Below are 18285 nucleotides of genomic sequence, written 5' to 3'. Positions count from 1 at the left end.
TTGTTCAGATGTTATAAATGCACACGCAAATGAAAAGCATCATAGACAATTGACAGCTCATTTCCTTTAAGAAAAAGCCAGTGTCAGAACAACATCAAGGCTACAGTAATGTGCACATCTGATACACTAAAATTCTATTGCATTATTTCAGTCAGCTTCAATCTGATAGTCCTTCCAAAGGAATAGTGTACCTAAACATAAATAACTTCTAAATGAAGAGGTATGATCATTCCCTTGGGATCATACTCATTGTTCTGACAAAATATGTGACAAACAGAAAAAAAAAAACGTAAAAATAAACAAAACACACAAAAACAAACAAGAATAAAAATTCTGTAAATGAACTTAAAAGAAAATAATGTAATGTAGTGCAACCAAAAGTTAGAAACATTCACACTGGACACACACACAATATATGTAAGCCAAGTTATTTCCATGCAAAGCAAAGGTGCAATAAACAGCAAGCATGCTGCTATATATACATTTTATCTGGCATGTTAAAATATGTATTAAATGATTATGTCCTGTTCTGAGGCAAAGTACTGCTTGCAAAGTCACTGTCTGCTGTCATATATTACAGAGATGCTGAAATCTTTGAAATATTCTAAATTACTGTATCAGAATAGTACTACTCTAAGTGTACACTTGGCCATTACACGAGCAGAGTACATAAACATAAAAGTATCAAATATGACACTTCTGGACTGACTGGGGTATATTTACAGTGGGAATTTACTGGAAAGCTATTCTTTAGATTCCTATATAATACCTGAAATAAAAGCAAAGCAAATTACTTTGTGACCTAATACAAAAATCAGACGATTCTCTATATTTCACTGTTTGGAGCAGTAACAGTAGTCAAGCACACTATTAGTTGATATTCACAATATATAAAATGTGTACTTGGCAATCGAGACAAAAAAAGGTTTTAATCATGTTACCAGAATAGAAATTATTATGGAAAATGCCAGTCAGAATTTTTGAAAAATATTTATTTATGGTAACACACATCTGCACTTATAAGGGAGACTCAGATCGCAAGAAGTGTCACTGGCATCTGTTTACATAAAGTAAAATATGATACATTTGTCCAGGTATCATGTTTAAGCTGTAAGCTTCCAGTGGCCTGGATTAAAATGATGCTCCACAAGATAGAGTCAGGTTGATGGCATCCCTTTCAGCACATCATTAACTATGATTCTATAATTTTAATGTTTTTAATACATAACTTAAGTTCCCAGTATTAGCCCAACTCTGTCATTGCTTCTGTTTACTGATGGCTCATAGGTCAGTGTGTCTGCATGTCTGCCCATTTATTTCTCTGACAAATAAACTGGAAAACCAAAGGAACTTCACTTCAGGTGTGCTTACATAGTTAAAATATGAAGACGTTTGCTAAGTACTTTTAGTCCCGATCATGTGTGGCTTGTGGATAATAAAGATCCCTGGAACATCTTATTTAATACATATTATGGGAAACAGCTTGATGTTATACAGCACTTTCACCTATAATAGGCTGTTTTTGTTGCATTAAACATCTTTTTTGTTTGTATGCAGGTGATTTAACAATTGGGAAATCGGTGACAAGTATCTGTGACCAGGAAACTGCATCGATGTTTGGCCAGTTTAGTGTCATGGTCTTATAAAAATAAAATTATGCCAAATGTCAGCAAAACAAAAACTATAACTTTTGGGCAGTCTAAGTGAAAGCATATCTATTTAATATAGTGAGAGATAATTAAAGAAGTAAATGTTTTATGGATTTGGGTGTCTGGGGCGACTCAACTTTAGATTTTAATTACTGCATTAATCAAAAGGAAATTCATTAAAATAAGGAGTGTAGACGCCATGAAAATAGCAGATACGTCTGTAATAGGATCAAAGTTAGAATTTGGTCAAAGCCAAATGTTGCAGAATGTACAATGTAGGTTTAATAGATTGCTAGATTACATGAAAAACAGATTGATTTATTTTACAGGTGGATTAGAAGGGTTTTGATAACATATTTATAAAGCTACTAAAGACAGTTTCTTATGCAAATGCCTGGAATTAAGGAAAGGGGAGAACAGCTCTTAGTTCAAATGTACATTAGCCATGAAGAAATCTAACAAATCAACATTTTAGTTCTTGAGGAGATTAGTCAGTATGCAAGACTCACCGCCATTTTCAGTAAGATCCAATGAGGACCTTTCTAACTTTATGATAACATTAGGCACTTTTTGTGAGCAAAGAAAATATGGCACCAGGACAGGATAATGGGGCATTCTGGCCAGTCCTAGTATCATTAATGCCTTATCTTGACTATGTTGTCTCACATGTCTGCTGGCAAACCAGCCATTGCAGTTCTGTTCTGCTAATATAATGAGACCAAAGTCACTAAGGATAAAAATAATACCCTTTTAGAAGCTATTTTTTTTAATTCTCTGCTATAAGATGGTGTCCAAGATTTATTTGGTTTTGTTAAACTGCTAATACAGGCTGCAAGACAGGAGGGCCACAGGAGCCAGGTAGGAGTCAGAAAAGGAAACAGACATTGTGCTACCAAAACTATCATGTGACCTTCCCTTTAGAACTATGAAGTCATCTTCTTGTGTCATGTGCCACTTCTACGTTAAAGACATTTAACAATGGGCGCACTCGGGCTTCTTTACTGCACAATTTGCAGCTTCTGTTGTCATATTCTGAAATATTAGGCTAAATGTGGGTAATGTTTTTCTCTAACTCATCTTTCACATATAGTACAAGTACAACATTTTAAAATTTTGTCACTTTGTAGTGGAGGTGGGGCAGCTGCAGAAAATGTGTACTTTTCGTTTTGTGGGGTATAGCAGATGGCTATGGTATGCATATTTTATATGGGATGGGATAGTCTGAGAAGAAAATATATACTCCCTGTCTTCACTCCTTACTTCTTCATCTCATGGAAAAAGAGTTAACGTACATTTTTAAAAGGTGTTTATTGAATGTTTACAGCAGGACACCATGTGTTAACTCTAATTCACTGCCTTTATATTGCTGAGCAGCCACAAGTGTTTTGAAAATAAATGCTGTTAGTGGTCACAGCTTGCTTCTCCTACATGATAATATCACAGATCATTAGTCCTGTTCAGCTGCTGACTGTGTCAGCTGTCTTAAGGAAATTAAAAAAATACTGATCATAACAAATTTTATCCTGTCCTGTTTCATCAAGACATGGTAACACAAATCCACTATAGTGGGCTTGGGGTTTGCCATAATGATTAGGGTGTTTACCTTGCAAATTCAAGGTACAGAGTTTGATTTCCACCTTTGAAAGAGAAATTAGCTAGGCTTAAAAATGGCTCACAAGAGTGGTTAGGCTATGACATACTTATGAAAGCAATCAGAATGGGAACATGTTTTACGTGTAGGGCAGCCCCCCCCCAGTATCCCAAATGCAGGGGGCTTTGTTTAACAGAGCTAACTCTAAGGACAAACAATCTTGGAGTAGGTTATAATTACTCTAAGTATGAGCCCATTCACTGAAGTCAACTTGAGCATACATTTCCCATTAAAACAGAACCCGTTAAAATGAATAAAGACCTAGATAACTACCTACACAGATTGCCTCATCCTCTGATGTTATCATTGCTGCATAGTTTATCTGACTACTGAATACCTGAACTCTCTACACCATGAACTGTAACCTATTTATATTTTTTCTACTGTGTTATCTATTTGCTGTGTCCAGCTACAGTTTATTCAAGATTCATCGTGTTTCCTGTCTCATTACTTTTCATAAAGGCATCTCTAGCTACAAAGACTCAATCACAAAAGAAAGAATAATACATTTATTTTTCCTAGTGACCTGTTTCTCCCTCCCAGATTCTGTCACAGTATACGATAAGCTGGTTGGTGGCTTTAGGCTTTTAAATAGTCACTTGGTATGGGTAATTAGAAGCAAAATGCACTATCTGCTTATTCAGTGCCTTGATGTGTATTAATAAATGGTTGTAGTGCAACTTATCTGAAGACTATGGAACATAACAGTAAGCAAACAAATGTATAATTTTCCATGTAATTTTCACTATTGCTTAGGTACATAAGCTCAACTAAAAAAATGCTGCATCACAGAATATTTACGCTGTTTTCATACGTAAATTGCATGAATGCTCAAGCACACAGAGCCAGTAGTAAATCATGCTAAAAGATTGCTTTAAGTTGTATTTATTTATTTTTTAACAATTATTTCCCAATTTCAGCACTTCTTAGACAGTTAATAATACGCATTTGTAAATTGGTTTCATACTACTGACTGGGTTAAGACTCTTGTTAACTGATGTCTGGTGTTTGTATACTGTCAGTCTGCACTGGGAGAACTACAATCAATTGCATCTGACCTTTTACTGCTCTTGTGTTCATAGTCAAGTACTAAGCTGGATGCCCTTCTAAGCCATTTTAAGCCTAGCCTATTAATCATTCAAATGTGAGACTCAAACCCTGTATCTTATGTCTGTGAGGTAAACGCTTAATCATTTTGCAAACCCCCAACTCCAAGAACTTATCTCTGCTAACTACCTTGTTAATAATTCTGGCTGAATTAGCCACATATATAAATTACCTTGTCTATGCAGTTTTGGTAATGTGAAGTATTGCAGTCAGCTGTGGACACCAGCCTGCTGTAGATTAAATGATTCATGCAGCACGATTCTCTTCCTAAACTAACGCTAATCGGCTTATAACAATTTACTTCTGTTTGTGATCCACAACTTTTATCACCCTGTAATTTTGTGTATTTGTATTCCTAACACTAACTTAGATGATATATAACAAGGACTTACTTCTGCTCTGCTATCTCATATCTCTATGCCCTTGTTGCATTCTCCATTATTTTATATTAAATATCTAATATATGCCACTACTATCTTCTCACCTTTTATTCTATCCTTTATTTTCTGCCCAGTATTCAGTTATAGAGTTTTCCACTTTAGCCTCAACTACTTGTGTATTACTGAATCTCATACTTGCAGCTACCATTAACTCATTCCTTCTACCAGAAAGCAGGTGACCATCTCCAACAAGCTAATCATGCCTGCCCTTCCATTACCGATCCTGGGGTTTACCCCTCTTATACTGCACCTCCTTCTTACCTCACTTCTTACACTACTCCCTAACTCCCCATCATCAAACACGTTCACGTAACTGTTCAGCACATCAACTCTCTTCCTAACTAACATGTCACTGCTCACTTCAGTTTCATTATCGGCTCCCTTCATTCCATGACAAGCCTCCACAGGAACCAGGAAATGGCCCTACTTCATTTTCATTACAACTTTACAGAAATCTGGAAACCTCTAGTCCAGTTCTGCTGCTGACTAAACTTTGTTTCTTCCTTCCTTCCTTCCTCCTCTGGCCTTTTTAAATTATCGACAGAACTAAAACATGTTCTGCTGGGCCTTTTCTTCCTTTAAGTGCTTCCTCCTTTCATGGGGATTTTGATTCAAATCCAGATCCAAAAAGTAATACATTCACTGCACCCTCCACTGGCATCAATTTGGGGCTCATGAGCACTTAGACCTTTAGGAGCAAATACCCATAAAGCTTGCATTTATTCCAATAACTTGCACAGCACTATAGTCACTGAATCTTGGCTGAATTAATTATCTCGTCTTTTCTTAAAGTCAATTTTAATTTAAGAAAGCTGTAATGCTAACTGCATAAATATTATTTTTAATTGTTTGTTACCTTTACTTAGCTATAGCAAGCTTACACATTCCTATAGATACTAATGCAGACTGAGTCATTGTTGCTTTTACTAAAGCCAATGCCTTCAAAATTTAGATTTATTGCTGTCTACAATTCAATCCCGACACACAATATAAGTGTATCTCTTCAAAACATTTTTTCATTTTTACTTCAAGATCATAAAGCAGTCTTTCCTGATGACTTTATGTTAGACTGCATTACTAATTTCCAGTCATATCTTAATACTTTTCCATCTGTAAACAATTTTGCACACGTGATTACTCACTTTATGACATCAGATTTCTTTACAGGAATCATTTCCAAATTTTTACTAGTTACTTCTCAACTTTTCAGCTCCTGCTCTCCACTTTTTATCTTCTAGCAACTACTGATACATTTTTACCAACTTTAGTGCAAACACACAATTTTCTTTGGAAGCATCACCAAATATATCTCCTTTCTGAAAAATTATAATACCCCCTCCCCACACAGGGTTTCTCAACTACTGAATAGTCTTAATTTCTAAATGACTCAGTTTACATACTACAATAGAGAATCAGAGCCTGGAAAATATATTAAAAATGAAAAGTATAAGGACTAGAAAAATGTTACATCATCTAAAAAGAATCACTAAAGAAAATGAATTAAAAACATTTACCACATTCTGTACTCCCATTTCAGAAAGCTAAAGAAATTCTCTTCCAGAATGAATATGCTAACATGAAAAACAAGATCACAAATTTTGCATAGCTTTTAGTGGCATTCTATGTTCAGATTCATGCACTGTTACTAAAGCATCTAGCAAATGACTGCTTTCTCATAGCTTTATTAAACCTGTTACTAATACATCCATCCAAATTTAAACTAAACCTCTGAGACCTAACTTTATTTTCTTAGCCTTTCATGACTTGACTCTAAATGACAAAACCATCAGTGAAAAAAGACAATGAGGCTTTGAAGATATCTTGTCTGAATTTATTAGATTATGTGGTGCCTTCACTGCTTTACTCCAATATCACATCGTCAAACTTTTGGTCTCTAGCTGCATATTTCCCTCTCTGTAAAATTTGGTACAACTGGCAATCCTAGCTCTAAATCTAATTCAGTACTATTCTTACTTCATTTCTTTCTCTAGAAACTACTAGAGTCACCTTTCTCTCCTGCCTTAAAGGAGCTCAGTATGTGCTAAGTAGTAAAGACTTTAACCAGGTCATACAATAGGACAGCTGTAACTACTCTCACAAGCAACAGCTATAGCACAATGGAGCTATATGTGCACATTTATGGAAGGACCTTGACATTGCATCACAATTTATTTACCTGGGACCTAATTAAACATAACCATGGCCACTTGGCTATACATTCCTCGCTAGTAACAGGTCTATTAGGGGCCTAATCAACTCTGCACATCTTCTTCTATAAATCTTGTGGTGTGACAGGACTTTCTTTTTAGGCCACAGCTATTTTCTCTTTTCATCAACTCTCTACTAGAACTTGAGGTAATCTCCTGCTGTGCAGGTGGTACTATCCTGTTCTCAGTACTAATAAAATGACCTTTAAAAACCTATCCTAAAAAAGTCACTCATCATTAACTTTACCAGTATGAAATACTTGTTATAGCTGGCTTGAGGTCTGCAGCATCGATAGTCACCTAACATGCAGTGCAAAGCTGCCTGCTACCAAGCAGGTCCTACTGATGACTACTGACTCTGCTATCCTATAACTAACCTCTATCCCCAACATGCAGACTAACAGTCTAAAAATTCTCAATGAACTCTGTAGATTTACTCTAAGCCAAACTCAATAAGCATATGCAGTACTACGGTCTTTAAAACGGGATTACCACCCTATCCTATCTTTTTAATTTAGAAGCTTCAGAACTAAAGCCACTGTCCAGTGTTTCCTAATGTGTTATCTTACATGTCCTGCATCCGAATTTTGAAGCCACCTACTGCTTTCTCCCTCATGTTATATACCCAGCACTAATTCCATTTTGGTACAAATAAGTTCTCCATACTATGCCATAATTATCCTGCAGTATTAGTGTCTTTTATGGATTTGCTGCCTTTTAATATTCGGATGATTTCTATTTTATGTGTACAGTGCTTAGATTGTAAGCATTTGATTACCCTAAAATAATAAAAATCATGTCTTACTACTTATCACAGTATTCCTAAATTATTCAAATCCGCAGATGATTTCAACACTTTTATCTCGGTTCAAAAATACATTTTGGGTTTAACTTCTTGTTTAAATGTTCAAGTAACTTCAAGTAACATAACCTCACCTCATCTATTTTTATCATGACATATTTATTCATCAGCTACTACTAGGTAGTTTGTCCAGTATGCCATTAGGAGCCTAGTTTGTTTCCCTTAACTAAAAGGTCCTGTGTACACAGGCCATGGGTGAATTTACAGATCCCCACCTATTCATAAAAGAAGGATTTAAAGAGAACTAAGGAGCTTTAGAAGCCTGGCAGAACTGATGGGGCACTGGGAGGAAAAGTCCCAGACGTTAAGAATACTGCAATAGTGATCTAACCGTACATATACCGTTATGTTAAGTTACCTACATAACTGTACTTTCTCTAAATAGTTTCTTCCTGAAGTGTACTTGTATTTGAACGTAAATGATTGCATTTATGTATTTTATTTATTTATTTTATTTCTTTAACATTTGTTTGCAGGGAAAGTCTGACTGGGACAGAGCCCATTTTCAGCAGAGGCCCAGGGAGAAACGCTACAGACTCCACACAGAAGGTACCCCAGCCAAGAATCGAACCGGAGAACCTCTTGCTGTGAGGTGACAATACTAACTGCTGCACCACTGCACCATACATTACAGCTTTCTCTTCCTGAGGGCTTTTTATCTTGTAAAAATACTTAATTCAACAATATGACACATCAGATGACTGCTACAACACATTATTTTTATTCATTGTTCTTCTGTTGCCCTAAAAGATAAAAGTATTTTGATTCTGTAATATTTTTTCATACAGGGCTTCTGATGTGTACAATAAAACATATCCTTGACTGTTTCTGACAAATTCACCCTGAGTGACGATATAACAGCAAAACTGAACATAATGCTAAAAAACTTCCAGTCAAGCTCTTCTACAACATTACTTCTCCCCTCTTAGGGCATATCACTCAAACTAAGTTTGCCAAGACATGAAAATAATGTGGGTGGTGCATTGGTGCAGTGGTGCAGTGGATAACATTGTCCTTCCATAGCAAAAGGCTCTCCAGTTCAGTTCTTGGTTGGAGTGCCTTCTGAGTGGAGTCTGCATGCCCTCCCTGCATTCACGTCAGAACAGCAAGGAAGGAGAATTTTCACTTTCCTCACTGTTTTGCCATTTCAGAATTGGTATATATAATAATAAGGGAATTATGTTGATTTTTATTCCTTCGGGAGCAATGTTTCACTGTTTATTTTTGTACTTTGATATTTTGAAGTACACCAATATTTTTAATATATGGATCTACTTTGGATGCTGAAACTTTCAAAACTTTGAACTTTATATGGTCGAGACCATAACATCGAAGATCTGAAAATTCGAAACTTCAATGAAGAAAAAAAAAACTTCTTTTTTTTTTACATTTATGCAGTGGGGCAACCCCGCTTCCCTCCCACCCCCTGCTAATTAAATATACCAACTCCGAGAACGCACTACAGTGATGAGAATGGTAAATATCCCATTCTGTGCTGTATAGCAATCTCCATTTAAACTGTTTGAAGTTTCAAAACGTCGATGGTCTCGACCATATGAAGTTCAAAGTTTTGAAACTTTGAGCTTCCAAAGTAGACCCATGTGTGTGTGTGTGTGTGTGTGTGTGTGTGTGTGTGTGTGTGTGTATATATATATATATATATATATATATATATATATATATATATATATATATATATATAGTAACTCAAAAGATAGAATACATATTTGGTAGAAAAGTTTTTGTGGGTGTAAAAAAGGACAGAATGTGCAAATGAGTGAATGGCCACATTTTATTTTGCCACCACAAAAAATACTTTTAATACCAAATCTTCATGTAAATTGTATTCCAAGAGCTTTAAAATTAAATGAAGTCCAACAACTTTCAATAGATAATCTCTGCTTAGTATGAATAACTTATTTTAATGAATACTTTTTGTAAAAAAATGTCTACTGAAGGTGGATAATATTATTTCCTAAATATTTTTTTAAAACTGAAAATAGCCATGCAATCTAGTTTGACAGCAGATAAATGCATGTACTTTGCCACAGTAAGGACAGACTGCTGAATAAGTAACTTTGTATCTAGACAGTATCTCTGACATGCCAAGGTTCCTCAATTAATAAAGTTATTTTAATGTGAGAGAAAGGGATACTGTCATTTGTCTTTAAAAGAATGAGGTGAGGAGGTTATGGTAATTGATAGACAACATAAAGCAAAGGGTTTTAAAGTGCACATAAACAACAGCATTGCTGCAGGATGATAACAGAAAATGGAAACTAGGATGCATTATTTTAGTTCTTATTAAAGGGTTACTAAGTTAAGCAAAATATTCTATGAAAAATTAACAGTTAACACTAGAACATCTGCAAATAGTCATCTTAGCCTATTTTACTGTTAGTAGTTTAATAAAATATCAGTTGGCTATGCTGTAGTATTAAATTAAGCAGTATATCGCACATCTGTAACAAGAAAGTGATTCTTACATTTCTCTGTGGTAAGAGTGCCCTGCAAAACAAAGACATAAAATTAGTAACCAAAGAATAACAACAGTCATTTTGTCTCACTGAAGTCTAGTACAACATCCATAAATCCTTTTTTATTTTAAAAAAAAGTTTTGTCACTACAAACAGACGGGAAATGACTGAAAGTTACTCATGCAGTGTCAGTTGAGAATAAAGAATATTTCCTAAATCCCCAATATTGTGGCATGTAGTCTTTATTACTGTTGTTTTCAGCATTTATTATTCAGTGTGGCAAACTGTCACCTCCCATTGCAGTGCAATGCATTTCATACAGGAGGCAAAGACAAGCATATACCTGCAAATGAAACAGACATTACTGTGGCTACTGAAAAAACACATCACCAACATCCGAGTTTACCACTATTACTCCACTGACAGTAGCCTTGCAGACTCGAATTTAAAGGAAAAAATAATGTATATCGATGCATTAACAGATCTTCCCCTATATTTACCTGAATTGTTGGCACTTTGATAGGTAAGATTTTTATAAGTTTTACTTGTTTTTTATTTTTTTAAAGAAAATGATGTACGTGAAAAAAAAAACAGTAAGTGCCCAATGTTGGAATTTTATTTTTCAGACTTCTGCCTATTCCTCATTCATGTGTCAAAATTGTGTAGACAGTTACAAGATGGACAACTTCTGAACTGACAGTTCATTGACGCCATGCTTTGTTTTAGTTATTCATGTTAGTTTGCAAAGAAATATGGGAAGAAATGACTCGCATTTTTCGCAAAAGATACATAAAACATTAATAATGTTACAAATATCTGCATGTGAACACCTTTTATGTTTACAATATCCTGCTGTGTGGATTTGGTTGAAAGTTATTCACCTTTCTATGTTAAGCATTACTAAAACTAGTTTTCTGTTTTTCTTTGCAAATTTTCTACACATAAAACATGTCCTACTAAGAGTAAAAATTATCAGGCAAGACCCAGCGCCATGGCTAACCCCAAAATTAAGACTGCTAATGAAATGAAGAGACAAGATCTGCACATCTTAGCATACTCTGAAAACACAGCAGAGCCTTCAAAAGTTTAAACGCCTAAGAAATGTCACTAAACAAAACATTAAGCATGGCAAGAAACAGTACTAGTACAATGAACAAACCCAGGAACCCCACTCGGCCTTCCTGAGAACACTGGAAAATATGAAGGTCTCTGCAAACACCATTATATTGGGCGACTTCAACTACCCAACCATAGACTGGGAGCATTACTCTAGCTCCAACACCCTAGCCCAAAGGTTCCTAGAATTTATAAACTCAAATGCTATGGAACAACTTGTTACCACTCCCACAATCGGGGAAAACATACTGGACCTGATCATCACCAACATGGGGACTCTATGCTCCAGACCAGAAGTGTATCCCTCACTGGTAAGATCAGACCATAAACTAATCTCACTGGATATTCACATCCTGACCCCACCCCCTGCCCAGAAAACCACAGTGAAAAACTTCTCTAAAGCAAATTTCACACTCCTCAAAACCGAGGTGGAATCCTAAAAAGCCCCCGGGCCTGTGGAAAATACGTCCCAGACCGCAGAATCCTTTATAAACGCATTCTATGAACACCTTCAGGAATGCATGGATTATGCGATCCCAAATAAAACCAAGACCCAATCCTCCAAAGGCAGACGTCCTGTCTGGTGGACCCCAGCCATAAACAAACTATACAATAGAAGGAGGAAGCTACTAAATGATAGAGCAAAATCCCAAAAAGGGAAAGCATCACTGATCAGTATTAGCAAAAAACTACGGGCACTCATAAAATTGTCTAAGGCCAGCTTCGAGAGAAAAATTGCACAGGACACTAAGGATAACCACAAGGCTTTCTTTAGTTATGTTAGGAACCTGGGTGGTAATTCCCAGATATGCTCAGAATTAGTCCAAAATGACAAAAATACACTGAACCCACAGACATTGCCAACATCCTAGCTGACAGGTTCAGCGAAACTTCTCCCCCCCTCCCCACAAAAGGGCAAATATCTATCCCAGCAGAGTGCTGCCCCCCCTGGCATCTCAGATGCTCAGGTAAGAGCCGCCCTCTCCAAAGCAAAAAACACAGCATCAATGGGACCAGATGGTGTCCTGGGCTGCGTCCTACATGAACTCCAAGAAGAGCTAAACCCAAACATAAAACTACTGTTCAATCTCAGCCTTACTACAGGATATGTGCCCAAAGAGTGGCATACAGCAACAGTGGTCCCTCTCCATAAAGGTGGTGCCTCAACGGATCCTGGAAACTATCGCCCCATAAGCCTGACTAGCTTGGTCTGCAAAGCTATGGAAAGGATCATCATGGACCTCATAAATAAAGATATTGGGGACCTACAGACACTGGATCCTACCCAGTTCGGCTTTGTTAAGGGCAGATCCTGCCTCTTAAACCTGGTTGATTTCTTTGAAACAGTCACCAAGGCCATTGACGAGGGAAGGTGGTCCACACAGCCTACCTGGACCTCGCAAAAGCCTTCGATACAATACCCCACTCAGGCATTATAGATAAGCTCACCAGCTTAAATATAAACCCCTATGTCACTAGATGGATTGCAAACTGGCTCAAGGACAGAACCCACATGGTTAGAATTGCTGGAGCCATGTCAGACTCCAAACCAGTTACAAGTGGTTTCCCACAAGGCTCAGTCCTGGGACCTCTCTTGTTCGGTATATATTTCTCGGAGATACAGGCCAACACGGAAGGACTGTGGCTGACCAAGTTCGCAGATGACTGCAAAGTGGGCGCCATAATCGACTCTCCAGCCAACACAAGCATCCTCCAAAAGGGCCTCAAAGAAACAGACAACTGGTGCCAGAGCCATGGCCTCAAGCTAAATGCCAAAAAGTGTATAGTCATCCCCTTTGGCAAAAACAAAGTGCCCATAAATTACCACATAGGTGGTAATCCATTAAGTACAGAAGAAGTAATTAGGGACCTGGGGACCCATGTTGATAGCAATCTCTCATTTGACAACCACGTGGCCAAAGTGGTTAGAAAAACATTTTATATAGCCCACCTAATCATGAAGGGATTCACATCTAGATCAGGGGAGGTCATCGTGCCTCTTTACTCATCCCTCATCAGGCCCATAATTGAGTACAATGCCCCTTTTTGGATGTACCTTACCAGACACCTGCAGCAACTGGAAAGACCCCAAAAGTACCTCACCAAGAGGATCAAAGGGCTCAAACAGATGCCATATGCTGCCCGGTTAAAGAAACTCCAGCTCTACTCAGTGGCATACCGCCTGTTCAGAGGCGATTTGTGCCTGACGTATAAAGCCATGTCCAACCCGGAATTAATGGACATGCTGCACCTCAGAAAATCCAAATCCCATCGAGCTACGCTCGAGAGACTTGAACCTCAGCACTGAAATAAATAGGACATGCTGGAGGGACAGATTCATAACCCAGAAGCTCCCTTCACTCTGGAATAAAATCCCAGTCCAGGTTAGGCAGAGTCCCTCATTGACTCTCTTCAAGAGGAATCTTGATGAGTGGATGGGAGATCGTAGGTTTACCCCGGGTATCACTTCTGTGTCACTGTTAGACAGAGGCACAGTATACTAACCTCGAAAAAGGGCATAGCAAAATAAATTTAAAATGGGTGGCGAAAGCCAAACACATTCTGGCTAGGCTTATAAATGCCCTAGGGCAGATAGCGCAGTATGAACCTATGAACCTATGAACAAATTACTCATCAATACAATCTCAAAACATTTGGTCTTCCTTTCGAAAGGTGTTAAATCCTGACCAAATTGGTCAGCCAAAGACGTCACCTGACCAGCCTCCATCTGTAAGAGCTAACACCACTCACTTTTTTCAGGCAGTAACCTCCTTAATTAAGCATAATACTAGCTCCAACCCACCTCCTCTCCAGCAGTCCAAAAATCACTTCATGCATTTCTCCTTCAAGCCAGTCCCAATCTCCACCATACAGAAATACCTTCTTAAACTCAAACCAACAACCCTAATTATAGACAACCTCCCTTCAGAATTTTTGAAAATGACAGCAGGTGCCATTGCTATTCCAATCTCTATACTTATAAATAAATCCAAACAGGAATACTGTGTTTCCTCCATCTGCAAATAAGCCTATGTACTGCCTTTGCACAAAGGAGGACCCTCATCAAATTAGTCCAGTTAAAGACCTACTGTCATTCTTCCACCTATATCCAAAATACTAGGAAAGTGTATGCATACTCAGCTGATAAAGTGCATAATCACCAACAATCTATTATCTCCATCTTGGCATAGATTTTGAGCTTACCACAGCACCAAAACAGCTTAACTTCAATTCACAGAAACCATAAACAAAACTGAACTACAGAGAATCTAACATTCGCCCTCTTCCTGCACTTGTCAAAAGCATTCAACACTGTGTCTTATAGCAATCTTCTACAAAATCTTTTGCATCTAAGAGTCTCACTCAGTTCTTTCTGTCTCTCTCTCTCTCTCTCCTGGTTTAGTAGCTGCCTTGCTGGCAGGTTTCAAGCTGTAAAGTGGCAAAATGAATATTCTCCCTTTTATCCCATAAAGCTAGATGTACCATAAGGCTCCATACTCGTACCCTTACTGTTCAACATATTCATAAATGACCTAACCTCTACCGCCAAACAGCCTACCTTAGTTCAATACGCCACTGTCATCTGTTCTGCCCCCTACTAGAGCAAACTTCAAGAACTGACCCAAGTATCATTCTTTTCTATAGAATTCTGTTTAAACAACTCAGAACATCTTCTCAATCATAAAAAAAAAAATCTGCCTCTCATTTCACAATCGACTTTAACATAATCTTATCTAAAAACACAAAAAGAGAGCTGGTTTTACATGTTAAACTCTTAGGTGTATTCATAAAAAAAAAAGTGAAATTTGACTCTCATATCCAAACAGTCATAGGTTCATAAGTTGTTATTAAGCTAATGTTACATACCTAGCCGTGTACCCCCAACCATGTGAGTCCTGGGTGTCTCTATGGGGGGGGGGCATGTTAGTAGGGAGGTAACAAAGTATTTGTAGGGGGGTGTTAGAACAAATACTTTTCTTATTGACTGCTCTGTTCGTAAGGGGCACGGGAGCTAAACCGGGGGTAAATGTATAATTTCCCATCCAATTGTCAAGGTTTTGTTTGAATAGGGTCTGGTAAGAACTCTGTTTTACATGGAAGGGGAGCCTGTTCCATAGTTTGGGGATCCTTTGGGACACATATCTGTCTCTCCAGCACATTCTGTTTATGTCAAAAGCAAAGTTCAGATCCCTGGATGTAGTGTTTCTAGTGCCGTTTGTTTTGCACATGAGCAACAGATCCACCAGGGCTGAGTCTAAGGAATTCCTGTAAGCCGGGTAAAGATCCTTTCTTAGCAGCCTGTAGGAGACAGAATACAGAGCTGAAACCTTTAGGTGATTAATATAGGACAGAGTATTCATGTTCTGAATTCTCCCGGTGAGAAACTGTTGTGGGTGTTGCAAGTGTCTGGTTAGATATATGCCGAAGGAGACATTATATTAAAATGATAGGCTTGATAATGACCGAGTACTGTGGCACTATAATGTCCTTGCATCTGGCTGCCATACCCTTACCTATAAGTTGGGTGACATAGAATGATTTTCTTACTATCTTGGTTATGTTTTGTTCAAAGGCCAGACTAGTGTTTAAGTATGTTCCCAGATCCCTTACTACTGGGTTGACTGTTTGGGGCATTTTATGGCTGGAGTAATTCACTTGTATTGACAGCTTCCAAAAGAGCATTATAATGTATTTTTTGTCATTGAGTTTTAAGTTATGGCTTTATCACCAGTCATAGTCTGTGTTAAGCCCAACTGGAAGATGTAGGTGCCTTGAAGGAATCAATAATAGCTCACAGTTTACAGTCATCTACAAACTTGGTGAGCCAGAGGCGTTATACATTAGCCTTGATTTCTGAGAAGTAGATGCCAAACAGAAGCGGGTCCTTCATGGAGCCCTGGGGTACTCCCCTGGCGATCAGTCTCTTGGTGGAGGTGGTCTCACTGATCCTGACTTCCAGGGTCCTATCTGTGAGCCAGCCAGCAATCCAGTGAGTTATGTAAGGATTTACACCTAGCTCAGAGAATTTATCAATAATGCCTGAGTGGGGTATTATCGAATGCTTAAGCCAGGTCAAGATACAGAGTAGCACTGTTTTATCCTTGTCCATTGCTTTGGTGACCCTCTCAAAGAAGTCCAACAAGTTAAGTAGGCGTGACCTTCCCTTAACATATCTAAATTGGGATGAGTCCGGTGTCTGTAACTTGCTAACTTCCTTGTTTATCATTTACATTATAATTCGTTCCCTGGCTTTGCATATTAGGCTTGTTAGACTGATGGGTTTGTAGCTCCCTGGGATGGTTTGTCCATGTGTAGGAGAATGACTGTTGTGGTCCTGGTCCTCCGTTCACTTGGAATGTTGCCTCTTTCAAAGCTGCAGTTGAAGAGTGCCTCACATGGTCCTGATAGGTCATGTTTTAGACTGTTCAGGAGGCAATTGGGGATGTTGTCGGGACCTATGGAGGAGGTGTTCTTGGCTTTAGTGAGTGTTGCCACCATGTGATCCTTGCTAACAGCTGGGGGATGTATGTTGGAAGGGATTTCACTTGGTGGAGCTGGGGGTGTGGGGTGTGAAGTCTGAGCTAAATTAATCAGCCAGTAGATTTGCTATGTCATCCTGACTGGTGAAGTTGGTATTATTCACTATCGGTTCAGCACACTGCTGATATTACCTCTAACTTTCCAGACATAGTTGAGAAAGGCCTTCTGATTATCCTTAGCTTCCAAGGCTATCCTGACATCATAGGTGGCATTGTTGGACTTAATTAGACCTCTCAGTTTCTTGTTTAGTTGTATAAGAGACCTCTTGTCTTTAAGGAAGTTGCTCTTTCTGATTTTGGTCATGAGTTTTCCTGTTTTACTATATACCCTGTTTGGGAGAGGATTTCACAAGTGGGGTTTGTTTTGGGTTTATTTCTGATAGGTATGGCATCCTCTATACAATCATTCACACAGCTGTACAGGGACTCTGTGAATAATTCTGCATAGCTAGCAGTGGTCTTGGGGTTGGGGAGAGCCTTGAATTTTGACAAACTGTTACTTAATAGATTGTAGTTTGCCTTTAAATAATTCCTAACTGTTACTGGTTTAGCTGACTTTTCTGGGTTAATTTTGGCTTCAAATGAGACAACTTTGTGATCCAACCTCACTAGTGATGAAGTGACACTGGATGAGTGCAATCCTCTCCAGTGTTGGTGAGTTCCAGATCTATTATGCTTGATCCTCTGGTAGGAGCGTGCACTATCTGTTCTAGGCTGTTTGTGTTAATAAAGTCCAGGAAGCACTTTGCCTGCGAGTTTGAGGCAGTGCATTTTTCCCAGCCTATAGAGGGATAGTTAAAGCCACCCTTGGATGATGAGCACCTCTAGTAGGTTTAGCTAAGGGTCATGAGACTCTAGGGCAATAGGTGGTGACTTGTAGCTAGCCATGATATGGCAGGGGACCTTATTTATGTTGACTTGAACATGGATGAGCTTCATGCTGTCATCATGTTTAACCAATCTGGAGGTATGTTTGTTGCTAGCTTAGATTGAGACACCTTTGGCTGCAGTCTGTGCTGATGTTGGTCTAAATGTGTGTAAGGCTTTATATCAAAACTCATTCATAGCACAGATGTCTAGATTCTCTGGAGTGAGGAGGGCTTGAAGGGTGTGGCTTTTTTGTTTCAGTTCCAAGCATTGAGCAGTAACATCTTAAGGTTGCCTGTAGATTTTTTTACTATGTTGGTAGTTTTGTCTTTTTGGCATTGCATAAAATAGGATCCAATGGGGTGGATA

The 18285-nt window shown here is 38.2% G+C and overlaps 1 protein-coding gene across 31 annotated transcripts in view; it reads right to left on the bottom strand.

Moving 5' to 3' along the window:
• The window catches only part of ANK2 (ankyrin 2), a 3034032-nt gene that overhangs the window by 258444 nt on the left and 2757303 nt on the right, over window positions 1-18285 (bottom strand). For all 31 annotated transcript variants that reach the window (XM_044061567.1, XM_044061562.1, XM_044061555.1 and 28 more), the window contains one exon: window positions 10403-10424. In XM_044061567.1, coding sequence (XP_043917502.1) covers window positions 10403-10424 — 22 coding nt within the window. The remainder of the gene's footprint in view (window positions 1-10402; window positions 10425-18285) is intronic.

Source organism: Protopterus annectens, chromosome 2.part0 (genome assembly GCF_019279795.1).
Source record: "Protopterus annectens isolate FY-2018-M chromosome 2.part0, PAN1.0, whole genome shotgun sequence".
Taxonomy (NCBI): domain Eukaryota; kingdom Metazoa; phylum Chordata; order Ceratodontiformes; family Protopteridae; genus Protopterus; species Protopterus annectens.
Note: the sequence above shows the minus strand (reverse complement) of the source record. Positions and strands in the feature narration are given on the sequence as shown.